At 42.8% G+C, this 24,806-nt stretch overlaps 2 protein-coding genes across 2 annotated transcripts; one reads left to right on the plus strand and one right to left on the minus strand.

The window, feature by feature from the left end:
* The first annotated feature begins 24 nt into the window (after positions 1 to 24).
* On the plus strand, positions 25 to 5,338 carry PILRA (paired immunoglobin like type 2 receptor alpha). Its single transcript, XM_034669903.1, has 4 exons — positions 25 to 1,056; positions 1,631 to 1,680; positions 1,885 to 1,928; positions 2,106 to 5,338. Exons 1-4 carry the CDS (start codon positions 965 to 967, stop codon positions 2,229 to 2,231), a joined length of 312 nt encoding a protein of 103 aa, XP_034525794.1. The 5' UTR covers positions 25 to 964; the 3' UTR covers positions 2,232 to 5,338.
* LOC117795075 (zinc finger CW-type PWWP domain protein 1-like) lies at positions 3,149 to 24,806 on the minus strand. Its single transcript, XM_034669530.1, has 13 exons — positions 24,722 to 24,806; positions 23,735 to 23,818; positions 23,048 to 23,114; positions 22,542 to 22,645; positions 19,112 to 19,226; positions 18,400 to 18,516; positions 17,528 to 17,648; positions 16,828 to 16,903; positions 16,302 to 16,406; positions 15,317 to 15,400; positions 14,630 to 14,696; positions 14,124 to 14,227; positions 3,149 to 3,301 (listed from the first exon to the last, which is right to left on the minus strand). Exons 1-13 carry the CDS (start codon positions 24,764 to 24,766, stop codon positions 3,149 to 3,151), a joined length of 1,242 nt encoding a protein of 413 aa, XP_034525421.1. The 5' UTR covers positions 24,767 to 24,806.

A 24,806-nucleotide genomic window follows, 5' to 3' on the forward strand; every position in this document is an offset into this window, starting at 1 on the left:
TGCATCCAGAACTAAAGATGTGTCAGCTAAATGTGGAAGAAGCACAGGAGAACGGGAGAGGTCAAGGGGCTCGTGAGAGGGGGAGTGGAGAGTAGAGGATCAGCAGGGAGCTTGCACAGCCCAAAAGAAAGTGGATTATTAAGGGATAAGAGTTTGGGGGCTCAAAACACAGGTATAGCAAGCAGGATGATGGTAAGAGAAACCTGGAAGGAAAGAAAGACGTAGCATAAAAATGATGCTGGCATTTAATATTTCAGAGTTCTCAGTCCCAGAGAAAACAAAACAAAACAAAACACCCCAGGGTATGGCAGAGTAGAGGGCACTGGAGTTTGGGGGACATGAGTCCCATGTGTTCAGAGGGTTGTCTCTGTGGATGATGGGACCTCCCAGGATGGTTTGGGTGGCAGAGCGGATGTCTGCGGAGCAGGGGCCAATCCTTGGGAAATGCCGCAGAGAAACTCGGGAGGATGAGGAGGGAAGAGGGCGGTGGGGAGACCGGCGGGTTTCAGTGGTGGAGGGTGGAGAGGAATGGGCTGCAGCACAGACCCAGGTCCCAGCTATGAAGTTCCCAAGGCAGGAGAGAAACAACCGCCACAAAAAGTACAAAAAGCCAGTGTTTCAGGGCAGGAGGAAGCAGTGAGGCTGAGACAACGGTGGAAGGAGAGGAATGGGTTGGCAGGGCCTCAGCAGTAGAAGGAGAAAGTTTGAGGGATGCTTGGGGATTCTAGGAATGGGGAAGGACACAAAGGGAAAGCTGAGAGAGAGAGAGAGTGAGGGGGACAGAGGGAGGGAAAAGATGCAGGCAACAGCTGGTCTCCAGATTTGGTGTTGAAGACATCCGCAGGACAGGGTTGGGACGCCTCAGGATGCCAGCAGGTGTCACTCTGAGTCCCAGGTGGGTCCAACAGAGCTGCTCCACTGCCTTGGTCTCTCTGGGGGTTGGTCTTAGAGCACACAAAGAAGGATGGCAGGGGGGAGAGATGCCCTCTATGGTTGGCACCCTGACATGTTCTGTTTCCCTACAGGTCTGCACTCTAAAGCCCAAACCGTAGCCAGGTGAGTGCTTGTCCTGCTTGGGAAACAGGAAGTTCCTTATGGGAAGAGCACAGCGTTCTACGGGTCCTTTCCCAGTCTATGTCTCTTTTCTCAGAGCCACTTCCCTCCTCAGCTCCTAGCCTCTCCCCCGCTCCGTCCCTCTGGAGCCCTCTTCCTCTTCACCCTCCCACCTCCCCTTCCCTCCAGCCCATCTTCCCAACTTCTTTCCTTCTCTCCAGCCCCTTCCCTCCCCTCTCTCCCTTCTGGGCTGGGCACCTGCCAGGACCTGAGATGGGTGGTGCTGGTGTTCATTCTTCGTTTGTACCAATGCTGCAGGGCAGACAAGACTTTACCCTTCCCAAGGCTCCTCCAACAAAGCCCCTTCACCAGGACAATCCACCTTCAATTCGCCCTTGGGACCTCTACTGGCTACACTGCAAACTGCCTCTCAATCTTCCAGGAGCCTCAAACCAGAGCTCACCTCAGAGTGTCAGGGGGTCGCAGAGCCCCCCACACAGAGAACAAGCCCCAGACAGATTTGAAATCTCTTCTGCCCAGCCTCTAACCCACTTTCCTCCCTCTCCTTCCTATACAGGGGATCCTCCCAAAAAACTGAGGAGAAGTATGAGAACATTGGGATTAAAAGTAAGTTCTTACCCCCATCACTCCGCCCCTCTACACCTTGGCCTATCCTTCCTCACACACTCCCTGCTCACACACGTGCCCCACCCATCCCTCCTGCCTGACCCCGGTCTGGACACCGATGACCTCACTGCTGGAGGCCCCTGCCCATTTCTCTACCCTGGCCAGCATGCCACCTGACCCTGGCACGCCTTAATTTTTTTCTAGGACAACAAACAGACCCCAAGCTGCAGCCTAAGCTGGAGCCCAAGGTAAGCATCTCAGACTAGTGCCTGAAGGAATTAAAGAGAAGTTTGGAGAAGGTGGGATAGAGGGAATAGAGGGACTGCTCGCAGTGTCGGTGGAGCACTCAGGTGCCAGATTACTGCTCTCAGGTGGGGACAGCTCCCCTTCCACTGTCTCACGTCCTTCTCCTTCCTTCTCACCAGGATGAAGCCCAGGACAACAGCGGCGTCCTCTATGCCTCCCTCTCCCTCTCCAGCTCCTCATCACCAGTACCACCTCCCTGCATCCCTCCCCAGAAGGAGACCCTATACTCTCTCATAAAGGCCTGATGAGTGGGACTGGAGGATGACCTCCTTGACTAAGCTGCCCAGCGGGTCACAGCTTTGATAATAACGCCAGCCAGACACAGAAGGCTCAGAGCCAGTGGTGTGGAAGGCCACCAAGGACCTCAGAGAAACAGAGCCATCTGCTCCAATTCCCTCTCCACCTTCCCAGCCTTTGCCCAGAAGAATAAAAGTACCCGCAGAATCTGCCCGAAGGCATCTAAGGAGAAAACTGATGGCATCTTCCACTTCTGTCTTTTCCTTCTCACCAAAAATGAACTATACTAAAGAGCTCACGCTGAGATCCCTCCCCCAGTACTGGAGTTTGGTGACTGCCTCTGGGGACCAATAAGCCTGAAAGCTGGTAGCCAGCCCAGAACCCAGGGTCTGCCCCTCCTCTACCCGTTCTCCTTCCCCGACCATCAGAACGAGCATGTGTCCAGCGCACCACCTCATTTAAGCATCTCCAACAAGCTGACCCGGGACTGGATGCACTCACCTGGAGCGTGAAGAGAACCACAATGGTTAGCGCTTTTCTCCAGGCCACGCACCTAGTAAGTGGCTGAGCTGGGTCTGAACCCAGACCGGCCCTTCCCGACAGCCTTCTCCCAGGACTCCGGTGTCCCAGCCTTCCCAGATCCCCATGCTGTGCCAGCCTCGCATAGAAACGGGCGTTCCACAGGAGCGGAGGGGAGGGAGGGAAGCTGCAGGGAAGCATGTGGTTAGAGACCAACTACAGAAAGCTGGAAAGATGTAAACTGTTTTATTAACTTGTAAACCACACAGCTGGGACATTAGCCAGTTAACCTGTAGCCAGTGAACAAGCCCCACATGTAGCAGCTTCTCAGAGACCCTCTGAGGGTCTCTCCCTGCTGCTGGCAGGGAAGGGGGTGAGAGAGCAGCAGGGAGGCAGGTGCGCACAGCTATTCCTCGAAGAAGGCCAAGGTGAACTCGCCGGCCGCATCTCCACACCGTGGCTCCTCCAGCTGTTCCAGCTCTTCTCCAGCATCTTCCAGGAGTTGCTCCAGGTCCAGGTCACTGGAGGCTTCATCGTCAGGGGGCATACTTCCAGCCTCCTGAGGACACTTCCAGCCTTCTTTCCCCACCACAGGACAGGCCCCGCGATGAGCTGATGGGGTCAGGTCCTTGGGCACCATTCTAGCTTCTTTGTCCTCAGACAAGCTGGTTCCTGAGGCTTTGCTTTGGGGAGCTTTAAATTTTTTCTTAGGGCCTGGGTGAAAAAGTGATGAAACTGAGAGTCCTATTAGGCCATTTGGACTTACCTTTTACAAGTCAAATTCCTCAATTCCTATTTCCAAAAAAGTCTCTGGGAAAAATGACCTTTCTCAATAGAAAAAAGGGGAGGGGGGCTTTGGAGTTAGAAAGACCTGGATACAAGCCATGAACCTAGCCATATGCTAGTCATGGGTCTTGAGTAAATTTTAAACCCTTTGGGCCTTAGTCTCTAAAACGGCAACTGTTCAGTCATAGAGATACTGAAAGAATTAAAGGGAACCAGCAAGGAGTCTCTATCTACCCAGCTCACAGAAGTACCCAATAAATGTCAGTTCCCCCTTCCTCACCATTCTTCTGTCCTTGGATCAAATCACTTCAATAACCATTATGTTTCTACAGTGTGTACAACACTGTAATCTGAGATGCCTAACTTTTGTCCTTTTTTTAAAAAAAAGATTTTATTCATTCATTGGAGAGAGACAGACAGCCAGAGAGAGCACAAGCAGGGGGAGAGGGAGAGGGAGAGGGAGAGGGAGAGGGAGAAGCAGACTCCCCGCTGAGCTGGGAACCCGACGAGGGGCTCGATACCAGGACCTGAGCTGAAGGCAGACGCTTAATCTCTGAGCCACCCAGGCACCCTTAATTTTTGTTCTTTTTAAAAGTGATGAGAAGCTATAAAGTTAAATAATGATCCAGGGAGGCGAGACACAGACTTGAATCTCATTTCCCATAGTTTTGCCCAGGCCCTGAGCCTTACCTGGCTGGTCAGGCTCCGATTTTCCATGCCCTTCTTTCCTTCCTATTATGGGTACGGGAGGAACTGCAGATTTGTTTCCCAGAGATCTCTTCGTTGTCTTCTTTTGCAGGGTCCCATCTCGTCCATCTGCTAAGCCTGCATCACCCCCACCCCCCAACCATTAGGGACATTTGTTTATTTCTCTCTAAATGACAGCTCAGCAAGGGTCCATAGACTCCCCACAGTCTCTGCCCTTCATCCTCTGCTTATTCTCCATCTAGAGAGTTCTCTCGTTTCCTTCCTTTTTCCCAAATATTTTTCTTTCTTTCTTTCTTTCTTTCTTTCTTTCTTTCTTTCTCTCTCTGACCCCTCTTTTTTGTCCTGGACCTTCTTCATTATGTTTTTCCTCATAGCCTGTCTCTTCCAGGAAGTCATCCTTCTTGGCTAAGAATTTAAGACATTCATTCCACCTTTAATGTAAGATTTTGTAATCAGAATACAGAAGTGCGGAGGCTACGGCTACCCTGATGACACTAGTAGGAATCTTCACCATTTTTGCGGATTTTAGAGCTGAGACAGTCAGTAAGATCCCGTGACCTGCAGACCCCTCCCACTGTCTGCCTCTGCTCTGCCTTAATGGTAGCCCATACCTGTTCCCAGCTGGCTTGCTTACCTCTTGCCTTGGGTTTTTTTGTCTGAATTTTGGCTGGCTTAGGACTGGGCAAAGTCGGGTCCTAAGAATGGAAGAGAAAAATAAAATGTAAATGAACTCATCTAATTGTGTTTTTAATAGAGTGGGATGCTACAGAAATGATGCATGGCTAGGGGAGTCACACTAGGTTCTGTAGCCTGATACTGTTTAAATCAATGACAGCAGAGATAAAACTGTTCTCTTTTCCATTCTATTTGGTATTAGTCAGTACAAGGCTTTATGCACAAAAGAAAGAAATAAAGTTAGGTCATGAACATGATAAAAAAAAATGTTAAATTAAAAATAAAAAAAATAACTAGACTCTTAGTGTTAATCACTTCATAGTGCACATAGTATCGAATTACAATATTGTACCCCTGAAACCTACATATGTTATAGACCAATTTTGCCTCAATAAAAAAATAATTAAAAGAGAAAGTAAAAAATCTATCTTTCAGGACTTCTAGTTTCCAGTTCTACATGTAAGGGATTTGGAAGTCATCACTCTGTTCTAACAACAAGTAAAAAAGCTGAACAGACTGAAAAATCAACAACTCTTTTTGTTCTGATAAAAGAGGTAAGGACACAGGGCCACCAACCTACTGTCCTCAAGACTGAAGAGACAGGCAAATGCAGGGAGTCATAACTTAACAGGGCACAGACTCATAAGCAGAAGAACCAGCAGTTCTCACAAGAACCACTTCCAGGGCATGAAAGCCTCAACAGTACTAAATAAATTGTTCAATGCAGACAAGTCTGAGAGTTAAAAAAAAAAACAAAAAACTCCAGTGGTGCCCAGTCTTATAGGGGCTCCCAGACTGAGTTTGACCTCAGGAGTCTTGCCAGGTTCTCACACAAGGTATCAGAGAACAATCCCTTCATGCTTCCAGCAGGAGGAGGGGGAAGGAACCATTTTGAAATATACCAGAGCACTCTATCCTTCTGAAAAAGGCCTGCTCTCAGGAGAAACTAGTTAACCACAGCCTAACCTAACCAGGGTATGATCAGAGCCCAACTGTCCCGGGGGAAGAGGAATATTTAACCTCAGCCCATTCTAGCCATCTTGTCCCACCTAATGGGGGGGAATCACTAAGAAACACTGCGATGTTCACAGTCCAGAGCACGGGTTCATCAAAGACGTGAGATCGAGGGTTGCGTGGCTGGTTCAGTCACAAGAGGGTACAACTCTTGATCTCAGGGTCGTGAGCTCGAGCCCCACATTGAGTGTACAGATTACTTAAATAAGTAAAAAATTTTAAAAAAGAAAAAAGACATGAGACCGAATAGTAAGACTATAGAACACATCCCCTCTCCTGACCCTTACCACTACAGTACTAAAGGCATATTAGGGGTGCCTGGGTGGCTCAGTTGGTTGGGCATCCGAATCTTGATGTAGGCTCAGGTCATGATCTCAGGGCTGTGGGATCGAACCCGAGTCAGGCTTCACATTCAGCGGGGAGTCTGCTTAAGATTCTCTCTCCTCCTGCCCCTACCCCCCACTTGCACTCTCTCTCCCTCTCTCCCCCACCAAAATAAATAAATAAATCTTTAAAAAAATAAATAAAGGCATATTTACAACTGTTTCTTTTACCTGGTACATTGTGTCTGGCAATCAAGAAAAAAACTACAAGGCATATCAAACGGCAAAAAACACAATATGAACAGACAGAACAAGTATCAAAACCAGACATGGCATGGAATTGTCAGACTAGAAACTGAAATCAAATATGATTAATATGCAAAGGGCTCTAATGGATAAAGTAGCATGCAAGAACAGATGGGCAACGTAAGCAAAAGGATGAAAATCCTAAGAAAGAATCAAAAGGAAGTGCTAGAGATCAAAAACACAGTAATAGAAATGAAGAAAATGCCTTTGATGGGCTTGTTAGTAGACTGAATATGGATCAGGAAAGAATCCCTGAGCTTGAGGTTATCTCAACAGAAACCTTCAAAGCTGAAAAGCAAAGGGAACAAAGACTGGAAAAAAAAAAAACATCATACCCAAGAATTGTGGGACAACTATAAAATGTGTAACATATGCACAATGGAAATACCAGAAGGAGAAGGAAAAAAGAAAGAAACCCAAGAAATATTAAAAACAATAATGACTGAGAAGTTTCTCAAATTAATGTCAGACACCAAACCACAGATTCAGGAAGCTTAGAGAACACCAAGAAGGATAAATGCCAAACAACCATATGAAGGCATGTTATTTTCAAACTACAGAAAATCAAAGCTAAAGAAAAAGCCCTGAGGATTAAAGAGTACACTAGTGATGAGCACCGGGTGATGTATGGAAGTGCTGAGTCACTAGATTATACACCTGAAACTATATTACACTGTATGTTAACTACCTGGAATTTAATAACTTTTAAAAAAAGGGAAAAAAAGAAAAAGAAAAAGCCCAGAAGAAGCCAAAGAAAAAGAATACCTTCCCTGATATGCTAAGGAAGGGGAGAAAATGGAATCATATAAAATGCTCAGTTAAAACCACTTGTGGGGTGGGGAGGGGCACCTGGGTGACTCAGTTGGTTAAGCATCCAACTCTTGGTTTTGGCTCAGGTCATGAGATCGACCCCCGAGTCAGGCTCCACCCTGAGCATGCAGCCTGCTTAAGATTCTCTCTCTCTCTCCCCCTCTCCCTCTACCCCTCCCCACCACTTGCACACACATTTCCTCTCTCTAAAAACAAAACAGGGGCACCTGGGTGGCACAGTGGTTAAGCATCTGCCTTCGGCTCAGGGCGTGATCCCGGCGTTATGGGATCGAGCCCCACATCAGGCTCCTCTGCTATNGGCTCCTCTGCTATGAGCCTGCTTCTTCCTCTCCCACTCCCCCTGCTTGTGTTCCCTCTCTCGCTGGCTGTCTCTATCTCTGTCGAATAAATTTAAAAAGTCTAAAAAAAATAAAAATAAAAAAATAAAAAAACAAAACAAAAAACCACTTGGGGATGCCTGCCTGGCTCATTTGGTAGAGCATGAGACTCTTAATCTTGAGGTTGTAAGTTCAAGTCCCACGTTGGATGTAGAGATTGCTTAAAAAATAAAATCTTAAAAAAAAGAAACAGGGCAGAAAAAAAGTGGAAAACAAAAACAAGAAAAAAGAACAAGGGCAACAAACAGAAAATAGTAACAAATATTATAGACATTAATCCAACTATATTAATAATTAATTTAAATATCAATGGTCTAAATACACCAATTAGGGGCGCCTGGGTGGCACAGCGGTTAAGCATCTGCCTTCTGCTCAGGGTGTGATCCCANTTAATAATTAATTTAAATATCAATGGTCTAAATACACCAATTAGGGGCGCCTGGGTGGCACAGCGGTTAAGCGTCTGCCTTCTGCTCAGGGTGTGATCCCGGCGTTATANTGCTGGGAGCCTGCTTCTTCCTCTCCCACTCCCCCTGCTTGTGTTCCCTCTATCGCTGGCTGTCTCTATCTCTGTCAAATAAATAAAATCTTTTTTTTTAATTTTTTTAAAATTAAATACACCAATTAAAAGACAGAGATTGTCAGAGTGGATTAAAAACCAAGACCAAATTATATGTTGTCTACAAGAAGTCTACTTTAAACATAAAGATATATATACACACACACACACACACACACTAAAAGTAAATAGAAAAACACACCATGCTAACGCTAATCGAAAGAAAGCAGGAGTAGCTCTATTCATTTCAGACAAGGCAGACTTCAAGGCAAGGAAAGTTATCAGGGATAAAGAACGGCATCACATAATGATAAAGGGGTCAATTCTCCAAGAACACATAACAATCCTTAAAGTGAGCCTAACAACAGAGCACTAAACTACATAAGGCAAAAACTGATAGAACTGCAAAAAGAAATAGTTGAATCCATTATCATAGCTGGAGACTTCAACACCACTCTATCAAAAATGGATAGATCTATGGATACAAGTAGAATATCAGGAAGGACACAGCTGAACTCAACAACACTATCAATCAACTGGATATAAGTGACATCTACAAATTACTTCATTATATTCAACAACAGCAGAATACATATTCTTCTCAAACTCACATGGAGCGTTCACCAAGACTGATCGCATTCTGAGCCTAAAACAAAACTTAACACATTTAAAAGAATAGAAATCATACAGTGTCTGCTCCCAGACCACAACAGAGTTAAACTAGAAATCAGTAACAGAAAGATAACTAAAAAGTGCCCAAATACACAAAGATTAAATAACATACTTCTAAATAACACATGGATCAAAGAAGAAATCTCAAGAGAAATTTTAAAATATTGAACTAAATGAAATTTAAAATATGAACTAAATGAAAAGGAAAACACAATTTATCAAAATTTGTGGAATACAGCAAAAGCAGTACTTAGAGGGAAATTTAGCACTGAACACATATATTAGAAAAGAAGAGAGCTCCAAAATCAATAGTCTAAGTTTCAGCCTTGGGAAACTAGAAAAAGAAGAGCAAGTTAAATCCAAAATGAGCTGAAGAAAAGAAATAATAAGAATTGGAGCAGAAATTGATGAGATTATGCGAACAGGAAATTAGTAGAGAAAATCAATGAAACAAAAAAGCTGGTTCTTTGAAAAGATCAATAAAATTGATAAGCCTCTAGCCAAGCTAACAAGAAAAAGAGGAAACAATTTACTAATAACAGAAAATACACTACAGAGTCCATGAACATTAAAAGGATAATAAAGGAATACTATAAAAAATTCTATGCAAATTTGATAACCAAGATGAAATGGACCAATTCCTTCAAAGATATCATCTGTCTAAACTCACACTAGAAGAAACAGACAATCCGAATAAGTCTTTATCTATTAACAAAATTGAATCAGTAACTAGTTGCCAACCTTCCAAGACAGAAAGCACCAGTCCTATGGATTCACTGGTGAATTCCACCACACATTTAGGGAAGAAATTATGTCTAATCTCTATAATCTCTTTCAGAGAAAAGAAACAGAGAATACTTCCTAACTTGTACTATGAGGCCATTACCTGAATACCAAAACCAGACAAAGACATTACAAGAAAACTACAGACCAATATCTCTTATGAAAAGAGATACAAGAATCCTCAACAAAATATTAGTAAATTAAATCCAACGATGTATAAACAGAATTACACACCATGAACAAGTGGGATTTATTCAAGGCATGCAAGACTGGTTTGACATTTGAAAATCAATTAATGTGGGGTGCCTGGGTGGCATAGCGGTTAAGCGTCTGCCTTCGGCTCAGGGCGTGATCCCGACATTATGGGATCGAGCCCCACATCCGGCTCCTCCGCTATGAGCCTGCTTCTTCCTCTCCCACTCCCCCTGCTTGTGTTCCCTCTCTCGCTGGCTATCTCTATCTCTATCAAATAAATAAATAAACATCTTTAAAAAAAATGAAAATCAATTAATGTAATCCATCATATCAATGGCTAAAAAAGAAAAATCACATGATCATTCCAATAGATACAGAAAAAGCATTTGACAAAATCCAACACCCAATCATGGTCAAAACTCTCAGTAAACTAGGAAGAGAGGGTAACTTCCTCAACTTGACAAAGAACATCTACAAAAAACCTATAACTAATATCATACTTAATGCTGAGAAACTAGAAGCCTTTCCCCCTAAGATCAGGAACAAGGCAAGGGATGTCCCCTCTCATCACTCCTTTTCAACATCATATTGGAAGTTCTAGCTAGTGCAGTAAGACAAAAAGAAATAAAAGATATAGATATTGGGAAGAAATAAACACAGTTGACCCTTAAACAATGCAGGGGTAAGGGGTGATGACCCCTCACACAGTGGAAAATCGGTATATAACTTTTGACTCCCCCAAAACTTAACTACTAATAGCCTACACTGTTGATTGGAAGCCTTACCAATAACACAGATGATTCACATGTATTTTATACATTCTATGTATTACACACTGTATTCTTACAATAAAGGTAGAGAAAAGAAAATATTAAAATCATAAGGAAGAGAAAATACATTTACAGGGGCGCCTGGATGGCACAGCGGTTAAGCGTCTGCCTTCAGCTCAGGGCATGATCCCGGCGTTATGGGATCGAGCCCCACATCAGGCTCCTCGGCTATGAGCCTGCTTCTTCCTCTCCCACTCCCCCTGCTTGTGTTCCCTCTCTCGCTGGCTATCTCTATATCTATCAAATAAATAAATAAACATCTTTAAAAAAATGAAAATCAATTAATGTAATCCATCATATCAATGGCTAAAAAAGAAAAATCACATGATCATTCCAATAGATACAGAAAAAGCATTTGACAAAATCCAACACCCAATCATGGTCAAAACTCTCAGTAAACTAGGAAGAGAGGGTAACTTCCTCAACTTGACAAAGAACATCTACAAAAAACCTATAACTAATATCATACTTAATGCTGAGAAACTAGAAGCCTTTCCCCCTAAGATCAGGAACAAGGCAAGGGATGTCCCCTCTCATCACTCCTTTTCAACATCATATTGGAAGTTCTAGCTAGTGCAGTAAGACAAAAAGAAATAAAAGATATAGATATTGGGAAGAAATAAACACAGTTGACCCTTAAACAATGCAGGGGTAAGGGGTGATGACCCCTCACACAGTGGAAAATCGGTATATAACTTTTGACTCCCCCAAAACTTAACTACTAATAGCCTACACTGTTGATTGGAAGCCTTACCAATAACACAGATGATTCACATGTATTTTATACATTCTATGTATTACATACTGTATTCTTACAATAAAGGTAGAGAAAAGAAAATATAAAAATCATAAGGAAGAGAAAATACATTTACAGGGGCGCCTGGATGGCACAGCGGTTAAGCGTCTGCCTTCAGCTCAGGGCATGATCCCGGCGTTATGGGATCGAGCCCCACATCAGGCTCCTCGGCTATGAGCCTGCTTCTTCCTCTCCCACTCCCCCTGCTTGTGTTCCCTCTCTCGATGGCTGTCCCTATCTCTGTCGAATAAATAAATAAAATCTTTAAAAAAAAAAAAGAGCAAAGGCAACGACAGTCTTTTCAACAAATATGCTGAACGACTGGACATGCAAAAAAACGAACCTAGACATAGACCTTACACTCTTCACAAAAATGTACTCAAAATGTAATATAGATCTAATGTAAAAATGTAAAACTATAAAACTCCTAGAGGATAACATAGGAGAAAATATAGATAACCTTGGGGATGGCAATGACTTTTTATATACAACACCAAAGCCATGATCCATGAATTAATAGGTTGACTTCATTACAATTAAAAATGTCCACTCTGAAAAAGACAATGTCAAGAGAATGAGAAAACCAGCCACAGACTGGAAGAAAATATTGGCAAAAGATACATCTGACTGAGGACTGTTACCTAAATAAAAACAACTCATAAAATTCAACAATAAGAAAATAAACAACCCAATTAAATAAATGGGCCAAACACTTTAATGGGCATGTCACTGAAGAAGATACACAGAAGGCCTAGAGGAATATGAAAAGATGCTCCAGATCATAATATGTCATCAGGGAAGTGCAAATTAAAACAACAATGAAATACCACTGCACACCCATTAGAAGGAATAAAATCTGGAACACTGACTGCACCAAATACTAACAAGGATGTGGAACAACAGAAAATCTCATTCAATGCTGATGGGAATGCAAAATGGTATAGCGGCTCTGGAAGACAATTTGTTATCTTACAAAACTAAACATGCTCTTACCATACAATCTAGCAGTCAAGCTCCTTGGTATTTACCCAAAGGAGTTGAAAATTTATTTCTCACAAAAACCTGTATGCAGCTGTTCATAGCAGCTTTATTCATAATTGTCCAAATTTGGAAGCAACCAAGGTATCTTTCAGTAAGTGAATAGATAAATAAATGGGGTACATCCAGGAAATGGAAAAATGCAGAGAAAAAAAAAGATACAAGCTATCAAATCATGAAGAGACATGAAGGAAACTTCTTTTTTTTAAAGATTTTATTTATTTATCTGACAGAGATAGGGACAGCCATCGAGAGAGGGAACACAAGCAGGGGGAGTGGGAGAGGAAGAAGCAGGTTCACAACGGAGGAGCCTGATGTGGGGCTTGATCCCATAACGCCGGGATAACGCCCTGAGCCAAAGGCAGACGCTTAACCACTGTGCCACCCAGGCGCCCCGACATGAAGGAAACTTAAATGTATATTTCTCAGAAGCCAGTCTGAATAGGATACATATGCAGGATTCCAACTATATGATGTTCTTGAGAGGGCAACACTATTGAGACAATAAAAAGATCAGTGGTTGCAGGGAGAGGGGTGAATATAGAGCACACAGGATTTTTAGGGTTGTGAAAATATTCTGTATGATCCTATAATGATATATGTATATTGTTCTATATTTTTCCAAACCAAGAGAATATTACAGCTCCAAGAATGAACCCTAATGTAAACAATAGACTTTGGGTGATTACAATGTGCCAATGTAGGTTCATCAACTATAAAAAAATACACCACTCTGGTGAGGGTGTTGATAACGGAAAAGGCTATGCATATGTAGAGACAGGAGGGATATGGGAACTCTCTGTACTTTTCTCTCAATTTTTCTGTGAACCCAGAACCACTCTAAGAAAAAGTCTTTTCAAGTATTATTTTTTTAATTTGTATTTCAGGCTGGGGCGCCTGGGTGTCTCAGTCGGTTAAAGCATCCAACTCTTAGTTTCAGCTAGGTCATGATCTCAGGGTCATGAGATCAAGCCCTGTGCCGGGCTCTCACTCAGCACAGAGTCTGCTTGGGATTCTCTCTCCCTTTCCTTCAGCGCCTCCCTCCTGCACACACACACACTCTCTCTCTCTCTCTCAAATAAATAAATCTTCAAAAATTTTTACAAAATCTATATTTCATATGCTTGAAAAGAGCCTAAGGAGACAAGTGAATGAATATAAAGACACTTAAAATCAAGTGTCCACACAGGGGAGGACTGAGAGTGAAGAGAGGCAACCTGCTATTGTCTGAAATTGCTCCAGTAAGAACCAAAGAACTACATTAAGAACTGAAATGATAATCAAGAGATAAGTTCCTAGAAATGTGAGATATTAGAATAACTGAGGAGAGAGAAGAGTCTCCTTCCCTGAAGACCCTTAAGAGATAAGACCAGCTAGTCAGGGCCCCCCTAAGGCAGGCATAGGATGGTTCCCTAGTAAATATGAATCCATGCCAACCAGACATCTTATAGGAACCTCCTAAAAGCAATTCCCCAAGATCAATCTTACCTTTTTCTCTTCTTCCTCCTCCAACTCCTCTGCCTCCAATTCCAACTCTTCCTCTTCTTTCTCCGAGCAGGAATCTGGGCTGTTAGCCCCAGAAAGCCTTAGGTCTAGAGCAGGAATAGGAAGGACAGGCTAAAGAATTTACCAATAAATTAGATAATGAATTAATGGTGCCGATCCCAGAGAAGCAGTCTTCTAACTCTACCTTTCATGTCCCAGTTGCATTTTCTTGAAAAACATGGCCCTAGATGATCACACCTCCACCTTTTCCAAAGTCCCGTCCACTCTTCAACATGCACCCCCCCCACCCTCTGTTTTCCTCCATTCCTCTCTTCGCCCATCCATCTACCCATCCATCCACCCTGAACACTTGGTCAATGGCATTCGTGGACAGCCTCCTATTAGAGAATCCAGAACTAGGTGGATGACACTGGATTTAAAATTAAGGTTCAGTTGCTGCCCTCATGAAGGACCTCCCTCTCTAGTCCTCATCCTCCTACTGATCCTACCTTTTCCTTCCCCATTACTGTCAGATCCAGTGTATCGGCTCCGGAAACCAAACAAGTTAACCCGTTCCTGAGGGAACCAAGAAACAAAGATTCATTCGCTACTCTCCCAGGGATGGTTTTTGCCCTCTGTCTTTAAGACTTTAGTTATGGACTTTATATTCATAGTCTGTACTATTTTCACTTGAAATTTCATGTTCTGTTTATCTAATTTCTGTGAAGATTATAACTATCATAATACATTATAAAATTATCTCTGTATTATATATTTATGTTATATTATTATATGCTCTATTACTATAATCTTTTTTCCAGTTTATTTATAATTCAGTTTGTCATTCTCCACCACACCCCCAAAGACAGAATTTGAGGGTAAACACGGACCCTGCATAAAAGAAAGGTTAAGACACGTACAGCTGAGACCTAAAGTTAAATAGGGAGGTAGGATGTCCCCTACTACACACAGTCTCTCTGTGGGATGAGAGAAGATCCCATTTGTCCAAGGGTAGGGGAAAGAATAAATGATTTAAGGAGTCAGGGGAATCTGGCTTGGGAAGAAAAGACTAATTCTAAGACTAAGACTGGATGATGGGATAGGGCAAGCCACTTTTCTATAGTAGAGAGTATATGGTTTGCTTTGTGTCCCAAGTCCCAAAGAGGAGCAGGTGTGTGGTCTGAACACTGTCCCACCTGAATACTGATCCGTTCTGCCTCTTGAGCCATCGTCAGGGCTGCTCCCAGCTTCTGGTTGCAGTCCTTGTTCCTGAACTTTTTCTGAAATAGAGGAAGATTAGAGTCAATGATAAATGTTAAAGAAGTGACTCCAGTATACTGCTACTCACCACACTATCTTAACTATGTTTATTTGCAGTTCCTGTTATTGATATGATACTCCTATTCTTAATCTTTTGAGCTGAGAGTCATAATCTCACTTTATCCTCCCATAACAAACCTGTTACCAATTCCTAGCAATACTGCCAACCAACACTTTGGTGTCCTCTCCACAGTAAATCCCACGGAAATTTGGAGAGACGAGATTAAAGGAGCTCAGGTGATTCCACTTTTAAGATTCTCACTAATTTCTTCAGATCCAGCTGCTTGATTTAATAGTACCTGATTTTTGAAGACCCCAGAACTGCTCGGCCTCTGCTCATTTCTAAGGCTGGTTGAACCCAAAGTGATTATAGGCAGGAAATATTTAGTTCATTCAGTGGTTCTCAAGCAGGGGAGGTTTTGCCTCCCAGAAGATATTTGGCAATGTCTAGGGATAATTTTTTTGGTTGTCACAACTGAGGCCAGGGGCAGTCGCATCCCTTGGCTAGATGCCAGTAGAGCCCGGGGATGCTCTTAAACCTGCTAAAATACACAGGACAGCGCTCCACAACAAAGAATTACCAGGCTCCAAATGGTACCCTGAGAAACCCTGAGTTAATATGTGCCCTCACGTCTGCCACACCTGCCTTGGCTAAACTGTAGGAAACTGCAGTCTTCAGGAAGAAGACCAATCGTGGTAGAAAGAAGAGTCCCCATGAATAACCTCACTCTTGCACACTTGGTTAGACATGGGACTTCCTCCCAACACAGCTTCTCCCGGAGAAAATCAGGTTAAATAAGGGGCAGATTTGGTTTTCGGGTTCCCTGTATCACAACTGAGCCCTCCCCAAAGATTGCTTACCCCTCCAGCTAGCTCCAGGGACAGCTCCTGGAAGTCCTTTAGCATGTTGACTGGGATCCAAGCACGAGAGACTGTTTCTCCAAAAAATGTCACATGGTATTTAGACTGAAATTAAAAAACGGTTTTCTTACAGCCTCTTGTCCTTCTCCTTGCTTTGGCCCCCTAGCCAGAAAAGGTGGGGCGAGAACTGAGGATTCATAAAGGGCAGGAGGTGCTGGGCCTCATCTGATGCCATAAACCTGACCCAGCTACCACACCTCAGTCGGCTGGGCTTCCCTCCTCAGGAATCCTAACCAAAGCACATTTATCAGAACCACAAATGTCCTGGTAATGATGCAATATTTAATCAGGTACAAGTTTATTTCTATACGTGGGTAGTTATTTCTGTGTTTGTCACTCTAGTTGAGGGTCTGCTTCTGCTGATGTCTGTTGGTTGTGTCTGTTTCCAACTCTGTACACCTGTTAGGATGGATTTGTTCATTACTTTGGCCTGAGCACCTTCCTACCCTGACCCAGGAAAACTCACCGGCAGGGAATCAAGATGAGAAGCAAAAAGAAAATATTCCCCCAGGTCAGGATCGGATTCTACCATGCCTGGCCACCTGGAGAAGACAGACAGGTTTAGGGGACAGAAGAGGAAGGGTTTAGACGAACACAACACAAACTCAATACACATGTACAGAAAGGGGAAATATATTTCGTAAAAAAAAAGGATCCCAGAGATAGACCCCCCCTTGTGAATCTCCCTCAGTAGTCTACCAAATGACTAAAGTGACCTCTCAGTGTACAAAGAGGCTCAAAATCTTCCTGGTAAGAGTATCTTACCCTTTGAGGCCTTCTATCAACCCTGAGAAAAAAATCTTCTGATTAGGGACATCTCCAAAGAAGAAACTATCCTACCCTTCTTGATTCTCTCTACTTTCTATATCTGTCACATCTCAATGTTTAAAAAAATGCCTTAAAGCCACCTTCCTTTTTCTATCTACTCAGGGTAGAAGTGGTAGACCTTTTTTCCCAGGGAGATACCACTTCAACTGTGAAACCTCTAGAAAATGCATTATTTTGAAGTCTCCAGGCTTAGTACTTTATCTTTTCCCTCATCCCATGTTCTTTCTAAGGCAGGTACCATTTCCATGATAAATGCTTTCCATTTCCTTCCCTCTCTGCTTGAATCTACCACTTCCAAGTTCATGGAAGGATGCTGTGACTATGCCATGGTGCCCTACCAGGGGTAACCATATTGCTTGGCCCAGATGATGGATCCTGGGATGTAGGAGGCATAGGCCACATCACTCTCACGCCCTGTCCAGGACTCCTCAGGGATGTCACAGCGATTATACCTCGAGTCTGGAAAAAGAGAAATGGAATGAAGGGAAGGAAAGAACCCCATCAGGGAAAAATCTGGATGAGGGCAGGAGAGAGGAGAAGAATAGGCAGCAGGTGGGACCAAAAGGGCACCTGGGAGACAGGCATGGAGGAAGAACAAAGACCCGTGGAGGAAACGCAGTTACAGCTAGAGCAGGAGTGCTGCCTCGTTGTACTTTACAGAGATTCTAAACTTCCGTGTATATCCCACGTTATCCGACCCTGCTTCCATCTACATAACATCATGGCAGTCATTTCTCTGAGACTCTGTTGTCTCATCTGTAAAAATAATTGGGCTGGGCTAGATCATTATAATCTCTTCTAAGAGGTTTCAAACATTCTAGAATTCTAAGCCACTGGCTCTCTCTCACCTGCTTTCCCCCATATATCCCATATCCCTTCTTATCCACAACCCAATACCAACAATCTAATCAGGACCAACAGGGTCAGACTAATGCTGAAGAAGGGGGAATTCACTCAGAATTTACATTTAGATCCCAGGCCCTTCCTACAACATAACCCTTCAGGGTGTCTTCTTCTAGCCCATCATGCCAGATTCATCTTCATATGACAGGATGATCCCTCCTCTCTCCCAAACACTACAAGGATCCCTGGAATTATAACTACATCTATGACATATTTAATCTAAGGGATACATACAGAGAAAGAAAGGGAAGAACCATTAAAAACTAAAAAACAAAACAAAACAAAAAACATCTCCAGTCCTTTCTACCTGTATTCTGATCACAGGACCAATTATCTGGAAGCACTGAGGGGTCAATGTTCCCACAAAGCCGCCTCCACTTCTCACAGTCTGGGGAGGAACACTGGACCCAGACAAGACATTGACCTGCGAGAAGAAAAAAAAAAGCAAAACTGAAATGAAATGAAACAAAAAAATGCCCTTCCTTCTTCAGTCCAACGAAAATCAATGTACCCCCTTCAAAATCACATAGCCTTAGGCAATGAGTCTAATCCTAGATTTATAAATGGGAAAACTAAGCTCAGAGAAGATAATTGACTTGCTGAAGATCAGCCTAAATTGGTGGCAGATCTAAACTTGGACCCCAGGTCTCATATCTCCATCTTTCTCCTATGCCGTACTATCAATCTCTCTTTCCCCTAGGGGAAAAAAAAGAGTGGTTTTTGTATTGATGGTTCTTGAAAAGTTTGGCATCCTTCCAGCTAGTGCCTCGTTCTCTGCTGGCCTGTCACTACTGGAAAGTTCTTTTGAAGGGCTAACCAGCATCTCTTTTGTGTACAACATCCAGAGTTCCTATCTGAATCCCAGCCGATTTACCTGTCACCAAATCACCAAGTTGCAGTCTTTGGGACCAACAGCCCTGAGCTTAACCCCTTCCAAAAGACAGAGATAAGCCTACCAACTCAACCAATTATTTACTTCAGGGCTTGCTCAAAGGCCAAGCATTCCTTGTATCCATTACCTTCCAAACCCTTATTCCCACCTTTCTTTATTCCAGCATCTGCTAACTTGACCCAATGCCTCTCACAGGCTCTCCTCTCTCCATCCCAAATTCTTCCACTATGTTCTTTGGAATTCTAGACAAGAGCAACAAAAAGTCCACATATTTTCAACTTCTTCTCTGAACATCCATCTCCTTTTCGAAACCTGGTGATGCACAAATGACACTGCCTCTACCCGACCCCACCCACAGCCCTCTAAGTGGAGTCTGTTCCCTCTCTCACACCCCAGGCCAGAAAGTGGGGTCAGCAACATCCTTACTCATCGCCACTTCCAGACCATTACTATCCTCCTTCCTATAAAAACCCTTCCTTCCTTGATATCCANTTTAAAAAAATGAAAATCAATTAATGTAATCCATCATATCAATGGCTAAAAAAGAAAAATCACATGATCATTCCAATAGATACAGAAAAAGCATTTGACAAAATCCAACACCCAATCATGGTCAAAACTCTCAGTAAACTAGGAAGAGAGGGTAACTTCCTCAACTTGACAAAGAACATCTACAAAAAACCTATAACTAATATCATACTTAATGCTGAGAAACTAGAAGCCTTTCCCCCTAAGATCAGGAACAAGGCAAGGGATGTCCCCTCTCATCACTCCTTTTCAACATCATATTGGAAGTTCTAGCTAGTGCAGTAAGACAAAAAGAAATAAAAGATATAGATATTGGGAAGAAATAAACACAGTTGACCCTTAAACAATGCAGGGGTAAGGGGTGATGACCCCTCACACAGTGGAAAATCGGTATATAACTTTTGACTCCCCCAAAACTTAACTACTAATAGCCTACACTGTTGATTGGAAGCCTTACCAATAACACAGATGATTCACATGTATTTTATACATTCTATGTATTACATACTGTATTCTTACAATAAAGGTAGAGAAAAGAAAATATTAAAATCATAAGGAAGAGAAAATACATTTACAGGGGCGCCTGGATGGCACAGCGGTTAAGCGTCTGCCTTCAGCTCAGGGCATGATCCCGGCGTTATGGGATCGAGCCCCACATCAGGCTCCTCGGCTATGAGCCTGCTTCTTCCTCTCCCACTCCCCCTGCTTGTGTTCCCTCTCTCGATGGCTGTCCCTATCTCTGTCGAATAAATAAATAAAATCTTTAAAAAAAAAAAAAAGAGCAAAGGCAACGACAGTCTTTTCAACAAATATGCTGAACGACTGGACATGCAAAAAAACGAACCTAGACATAGACCTTACACTCTTCACAAAAATGTACTCAAAATGTAATATAGATCTAATGTAAAAATGTAAAACTATAAAACTCCTAGAGGATAACATAGGAGAAAATATAGATAACCTTGGGGATGGCAATGACTTTTTATATACAACACCAAAGCCATGATCCATGAATTAATAGGTTGACTTCATTACAATTAAAAATGTCCACTCTGAAAAAGACAATGTCAAGAGAATGAGAAAACCAGCCACAGACTGGAAGAAAATATTGGCAAAAGATACATCTGACTGAGGACTGTTACCTAAATAAAAACAACTCATAAAATTCAACAATAAGAAAATAAACAACCCAATTAAATAAATGGGCCAAACACTTTAATGGGCATGTCACTGAAGAAGATACACAGAAGGCCGAGAGGAATATGAAAAGATGCTCCAGATCATAATATGTCATCAGGGAAGTGCAAATTAAAACAACAATGAAATACCACTGCACACCCATTAGAAGGAATAAAATCTGGAACACTGACTGCACCAAATACTAACAAGGATGTGGAACAACAGAAAATCTCATTCAATGCTGATGGGAATGCAAAATGGTATAGCGGCTCTGGAAGACAATTTGTTATCTTACAAAACTAAACATGCTCTTACCATACAATCTAGCAGTCAAGCTCCTTGGTATTTACCCAAAGGAGTTGAAAATTTATTTCTCACAAAAACCTGTATGCAGCTGTTCATAGCAGCTTTATTCATAATTGTCCAAATTTGGAAGCAACCAAGGTATCTTTCAGTAAGTGAATAGATAAATAAATGGGGTACATCCAGGAAATGGAAAAATGCAGAGAAAAAAAAAGATACAAGCTATCAAATCATGAAAAGACATGAAGGAAACTTCTTTTTTTTAAAGATTTTATTTATTTATCCGACAGAGATAGGGACAGCCATCGAGAGAGGGAACACAAGCAGGGGGAGTGGGAGAGGAAGAAGCAGGTTCACAGCGGAGGAGCCTGATGTGGGGCTTGATCCCATAACGCCGGGATAACGCCCTGAGCCAAAGGCAGACGCTTAACCACTGTGCCACCCAGGCGCCCCGACATGAAGGAAACTTAAATGTATATTTCTCAGAAGCCAGTCTGAATAGGATACATATGCAGGATTCCAACTATATGATGTTCTTGAGAGGGCAACACTATTGAGACAATAAAAAGATCAGTGGTTGCAGGGAGAGGGGTGAATATAGAGCACACAGGATTTTTAGGGTTGTGAAAATATTCTGTATGATCCTATAATGATATATGTATATTGTTCTATATTTTTCCAAACCAAGAGAATATTACAGCTCCAAGAATGAACCCTAATGTAAACAATAGACTTTGGGTGATTACAATGTGCCAATGTAGGTTCATCAACTATAAAAAAATACACCACTCTGGTGAGGGTGTTGATAACGGAAAAGGCTATGCATATGTAGAGACAGGAGGGATATGGGAACTCTCTGTACTTTTCTCTCAATTTTTCTGTGAACCCAGAACCACTCTAAGAAAAAGTCTTTTCAAGTATTATTTTTTTAATTTGTATTTCAGGCTGGGGCGCCTGGGTGTCTCAGTCGGTTAAAGCATCCAACTCTTAGTTTCAGCTAGGTCATGATCTCAGGGTCATGAGATCAAGCCCTGTGTCGGGCTCTCACTCAGCACAGAGTCTGCTTGGGATTCTCTCTCCCTTTCCTTCAGCGCCTCCCTCCTGCACACACACACACACTCTCTCTCTCTCTCTCAAATAAATAAATCTTCAAAAATTTTTACAAAATCTATATTTCATATGCTTGAAAAGAGCCTAAGGAGACAAGTGAATGAATATAAAGACACTTAAAATCAAGTGTCCACACAGGGGAGGACTGAGAGTGAAGAGAGGCAACCTGCTATTGTCTGAAATTGCTCCAGTAAGAACCAAAGAACTACATTAAGAACTGAAATGATAATCAAGAGATAAGTTCCTAGAAATGTGAGATATTAGAATAACTGAGGAGAGAGAAGAGTCTCCTTCCCTGAAGACCCTTAAGAGATAAGACCAGCTAGTCAGGGCCCCCCTAAGGCAGGCATAGGATGGTTCCCTAGTAAATATGAATCCATGCCAACCAGACATCTTATAGGAACCTCCTAAAAGCAATTCCCCAAGATCAATCTTACCTTTTTCTCTTCTTCCTCCTCCAACTCCTCTGCCTCCAATTCCAACTCTTCCTCTTCTTTCTCCGAGCAGGAATCTGGGCTGTTAGCCCCAGAAAGCCTTAGGTCTAGAGCAGGAATAGGAAGGACAGGCTAAAGAATTTACCAATAAATTAGATAATGAATTAATGGTGCCGATCCCAGAGAAGCAGTCTTCTAACTCTACCTTTCATGTCCCAGTTGCATTTTCTTGAAAAACATGGCCCTAGATGATCACACCTCCACCTTTTCCAAAGTCCCGTCCACTCTTCAACATGCACCCCCCCCACCCTCTGTTTTCCTCCATTCCTCTCTTCGCCCATCCATCTACCCATCCATCCACCCTGAACACTTGGTCAATGGCATTCGTGGACAGCCTCCTATTAGAGAATCCAGAACTAGGTGGATGACACTGGATTTAAAATTAAGGTTCAGTTGCTGCCCTCATGAAGGACCTCCCTCTCTAGTCCTCATCCTCCTACTGATCTTACCTTTTCCTTCCCCATTACTGTCAGATCCAGTGTATCGGCTCCGGAAACCAAACAAGTTAACCCGTTCCTGAGGGAACCAAGAAACAAAGATTCATTCGCTACTCTCCCAGGGATGGTTTTTGCCCTCTGTCTTTAAGACTTTAGTTATGGACTTTATATTCATAGTCTGTACTATTTTCACTTGAAATTTCATGTTCTGTTTATCTAATTTCTGTGAAGATTATAACTATCATAATACATTATAAAATTATCTCTGTATTATATATTTATGTTATATTATTATATGCTCTATTACTATAATCTTTTTTCCAGTTTATTTATAATTCAGTTTGTCATTCTCCACCACACCCCCAAAGACAGAATTTGAGGGTAAACACGGACCCTGCATAAAAGAAAGGTTAAGACACGTACAGCTGAGATCTAAAGTTAAATAGGGAGGTAGGATGTCCCCTACTACACACAGTCTCTCTGTGGGATGAGAGAAGATCCCATTTGTCCAAGGGTAGGGGAAAGAATAAATGATTTAAGGAGTCAGGGGAATCTGGCTTGGGAAGAAAAGACTAATTCTAAGACTAAGACTGGATGATGGGATAGGGCAAGCCACTTTTCTATAGTAGAGAGTATATGGTTTGCTTTGTGTCCCAAGTCCCAAAGAGGAGCAGGTGTGTGGTCTGAACACTGTCCCACCTGAATACTGATCCGTTCTGCCTCTTGAGCCATCGTCAGGGCTGCTCCCAGCTTCTGGTTGCAGTCCTTGTTCCTGAACTTTTTCTGAAATAGAGGAAGATTAGAGTCAATGATAAATGTTAAAGAAGTGACTCCAGTATACTGCTACTCACCAGACACTATCTTAACTATGTTTATTTGCAGTTCCTGTTATTGATATGATACTCCTATTCTTAATCTTTTGAGCTGAGAGTCATAATCTCACTTTATCCTCCCATAACAAACCTGTTACCAATTCCTAGCAATACTGCCAACCAACACTTTGGTGTCCTCTCCACAGTAAATCCCACGGAAATTTGGAGAGACGAGATTAAAGGAGCTCAGGTGATTCCACTTTTAAGATTCTCACTAATTTCTTCAGATCCAGCTGCTTGATTTAATAGTACCTGATTTTTGAAGACCCCAGAACTGCTCGGCCTCTGCTCATTTCTAAGGCTGGTTGAACCCAAAGTGATTATAGGCAGGAAATATTTAGTTCATTCAGTGGTTCTCAAGCAGGGGAGGTTTTGCCTCCCAGAAGATATTTGGCAATGTCTAGGGATAATTTTTTTGGTTGTCACAACTGAGGCCAGGGGCAGTCGCATCCCTTGGCTAGATGCCAGTAGAGCCCGGGGATGCTCTTAAACCTGCTAAAATACACAGGACAGCGCTCCACAACAAAGAATTACCAGGCTCCAAATGGTACCCTGAGAAACCCTGAGTTAATATGTGCCCTCACGTCTGCCACACCTGCCTTGGCTAAACTGTAGGAAACTGCAGTCTTCAGGAAGAAGACCAATCGTGGTAGAAAGAAGAGTCCCCATGAATAACCTCACTCTTGCACACTTGGTTAGACATGGGACTTCCTCCCAACACAGCTTCTCCCGGAGAAAATCAGGTTAAATAAGGGGCAGATTTGGTTTTCGGGTTCCCTGTATCACAACTGAGCCCTCCCCAAAGATTGCTTACCCCTCCAGCTAGCTCCAGGGACAGCTCCTGGAAGTCCTTTAGCATGTTGACTGGGATCCAAGCACGAGAGACTGTTTCTCCAAAA

This window comes from Ailuropoda melanoleuca, chromosome 10 (assembly GCF_002007445.2).
Source record: "Ailuropoda melanoleuca isolate Jingjing chromosome 10, ASM200744v2, whole genome shotgun sequence".
Classification (NCBI taxonomy): domain Eukaryota; kingdom Metazoa; phylum Chordata; class Mammalia; order Carnivora; family Ursidae; genus Ailuropoda; species Ailuropoda melanoleuca.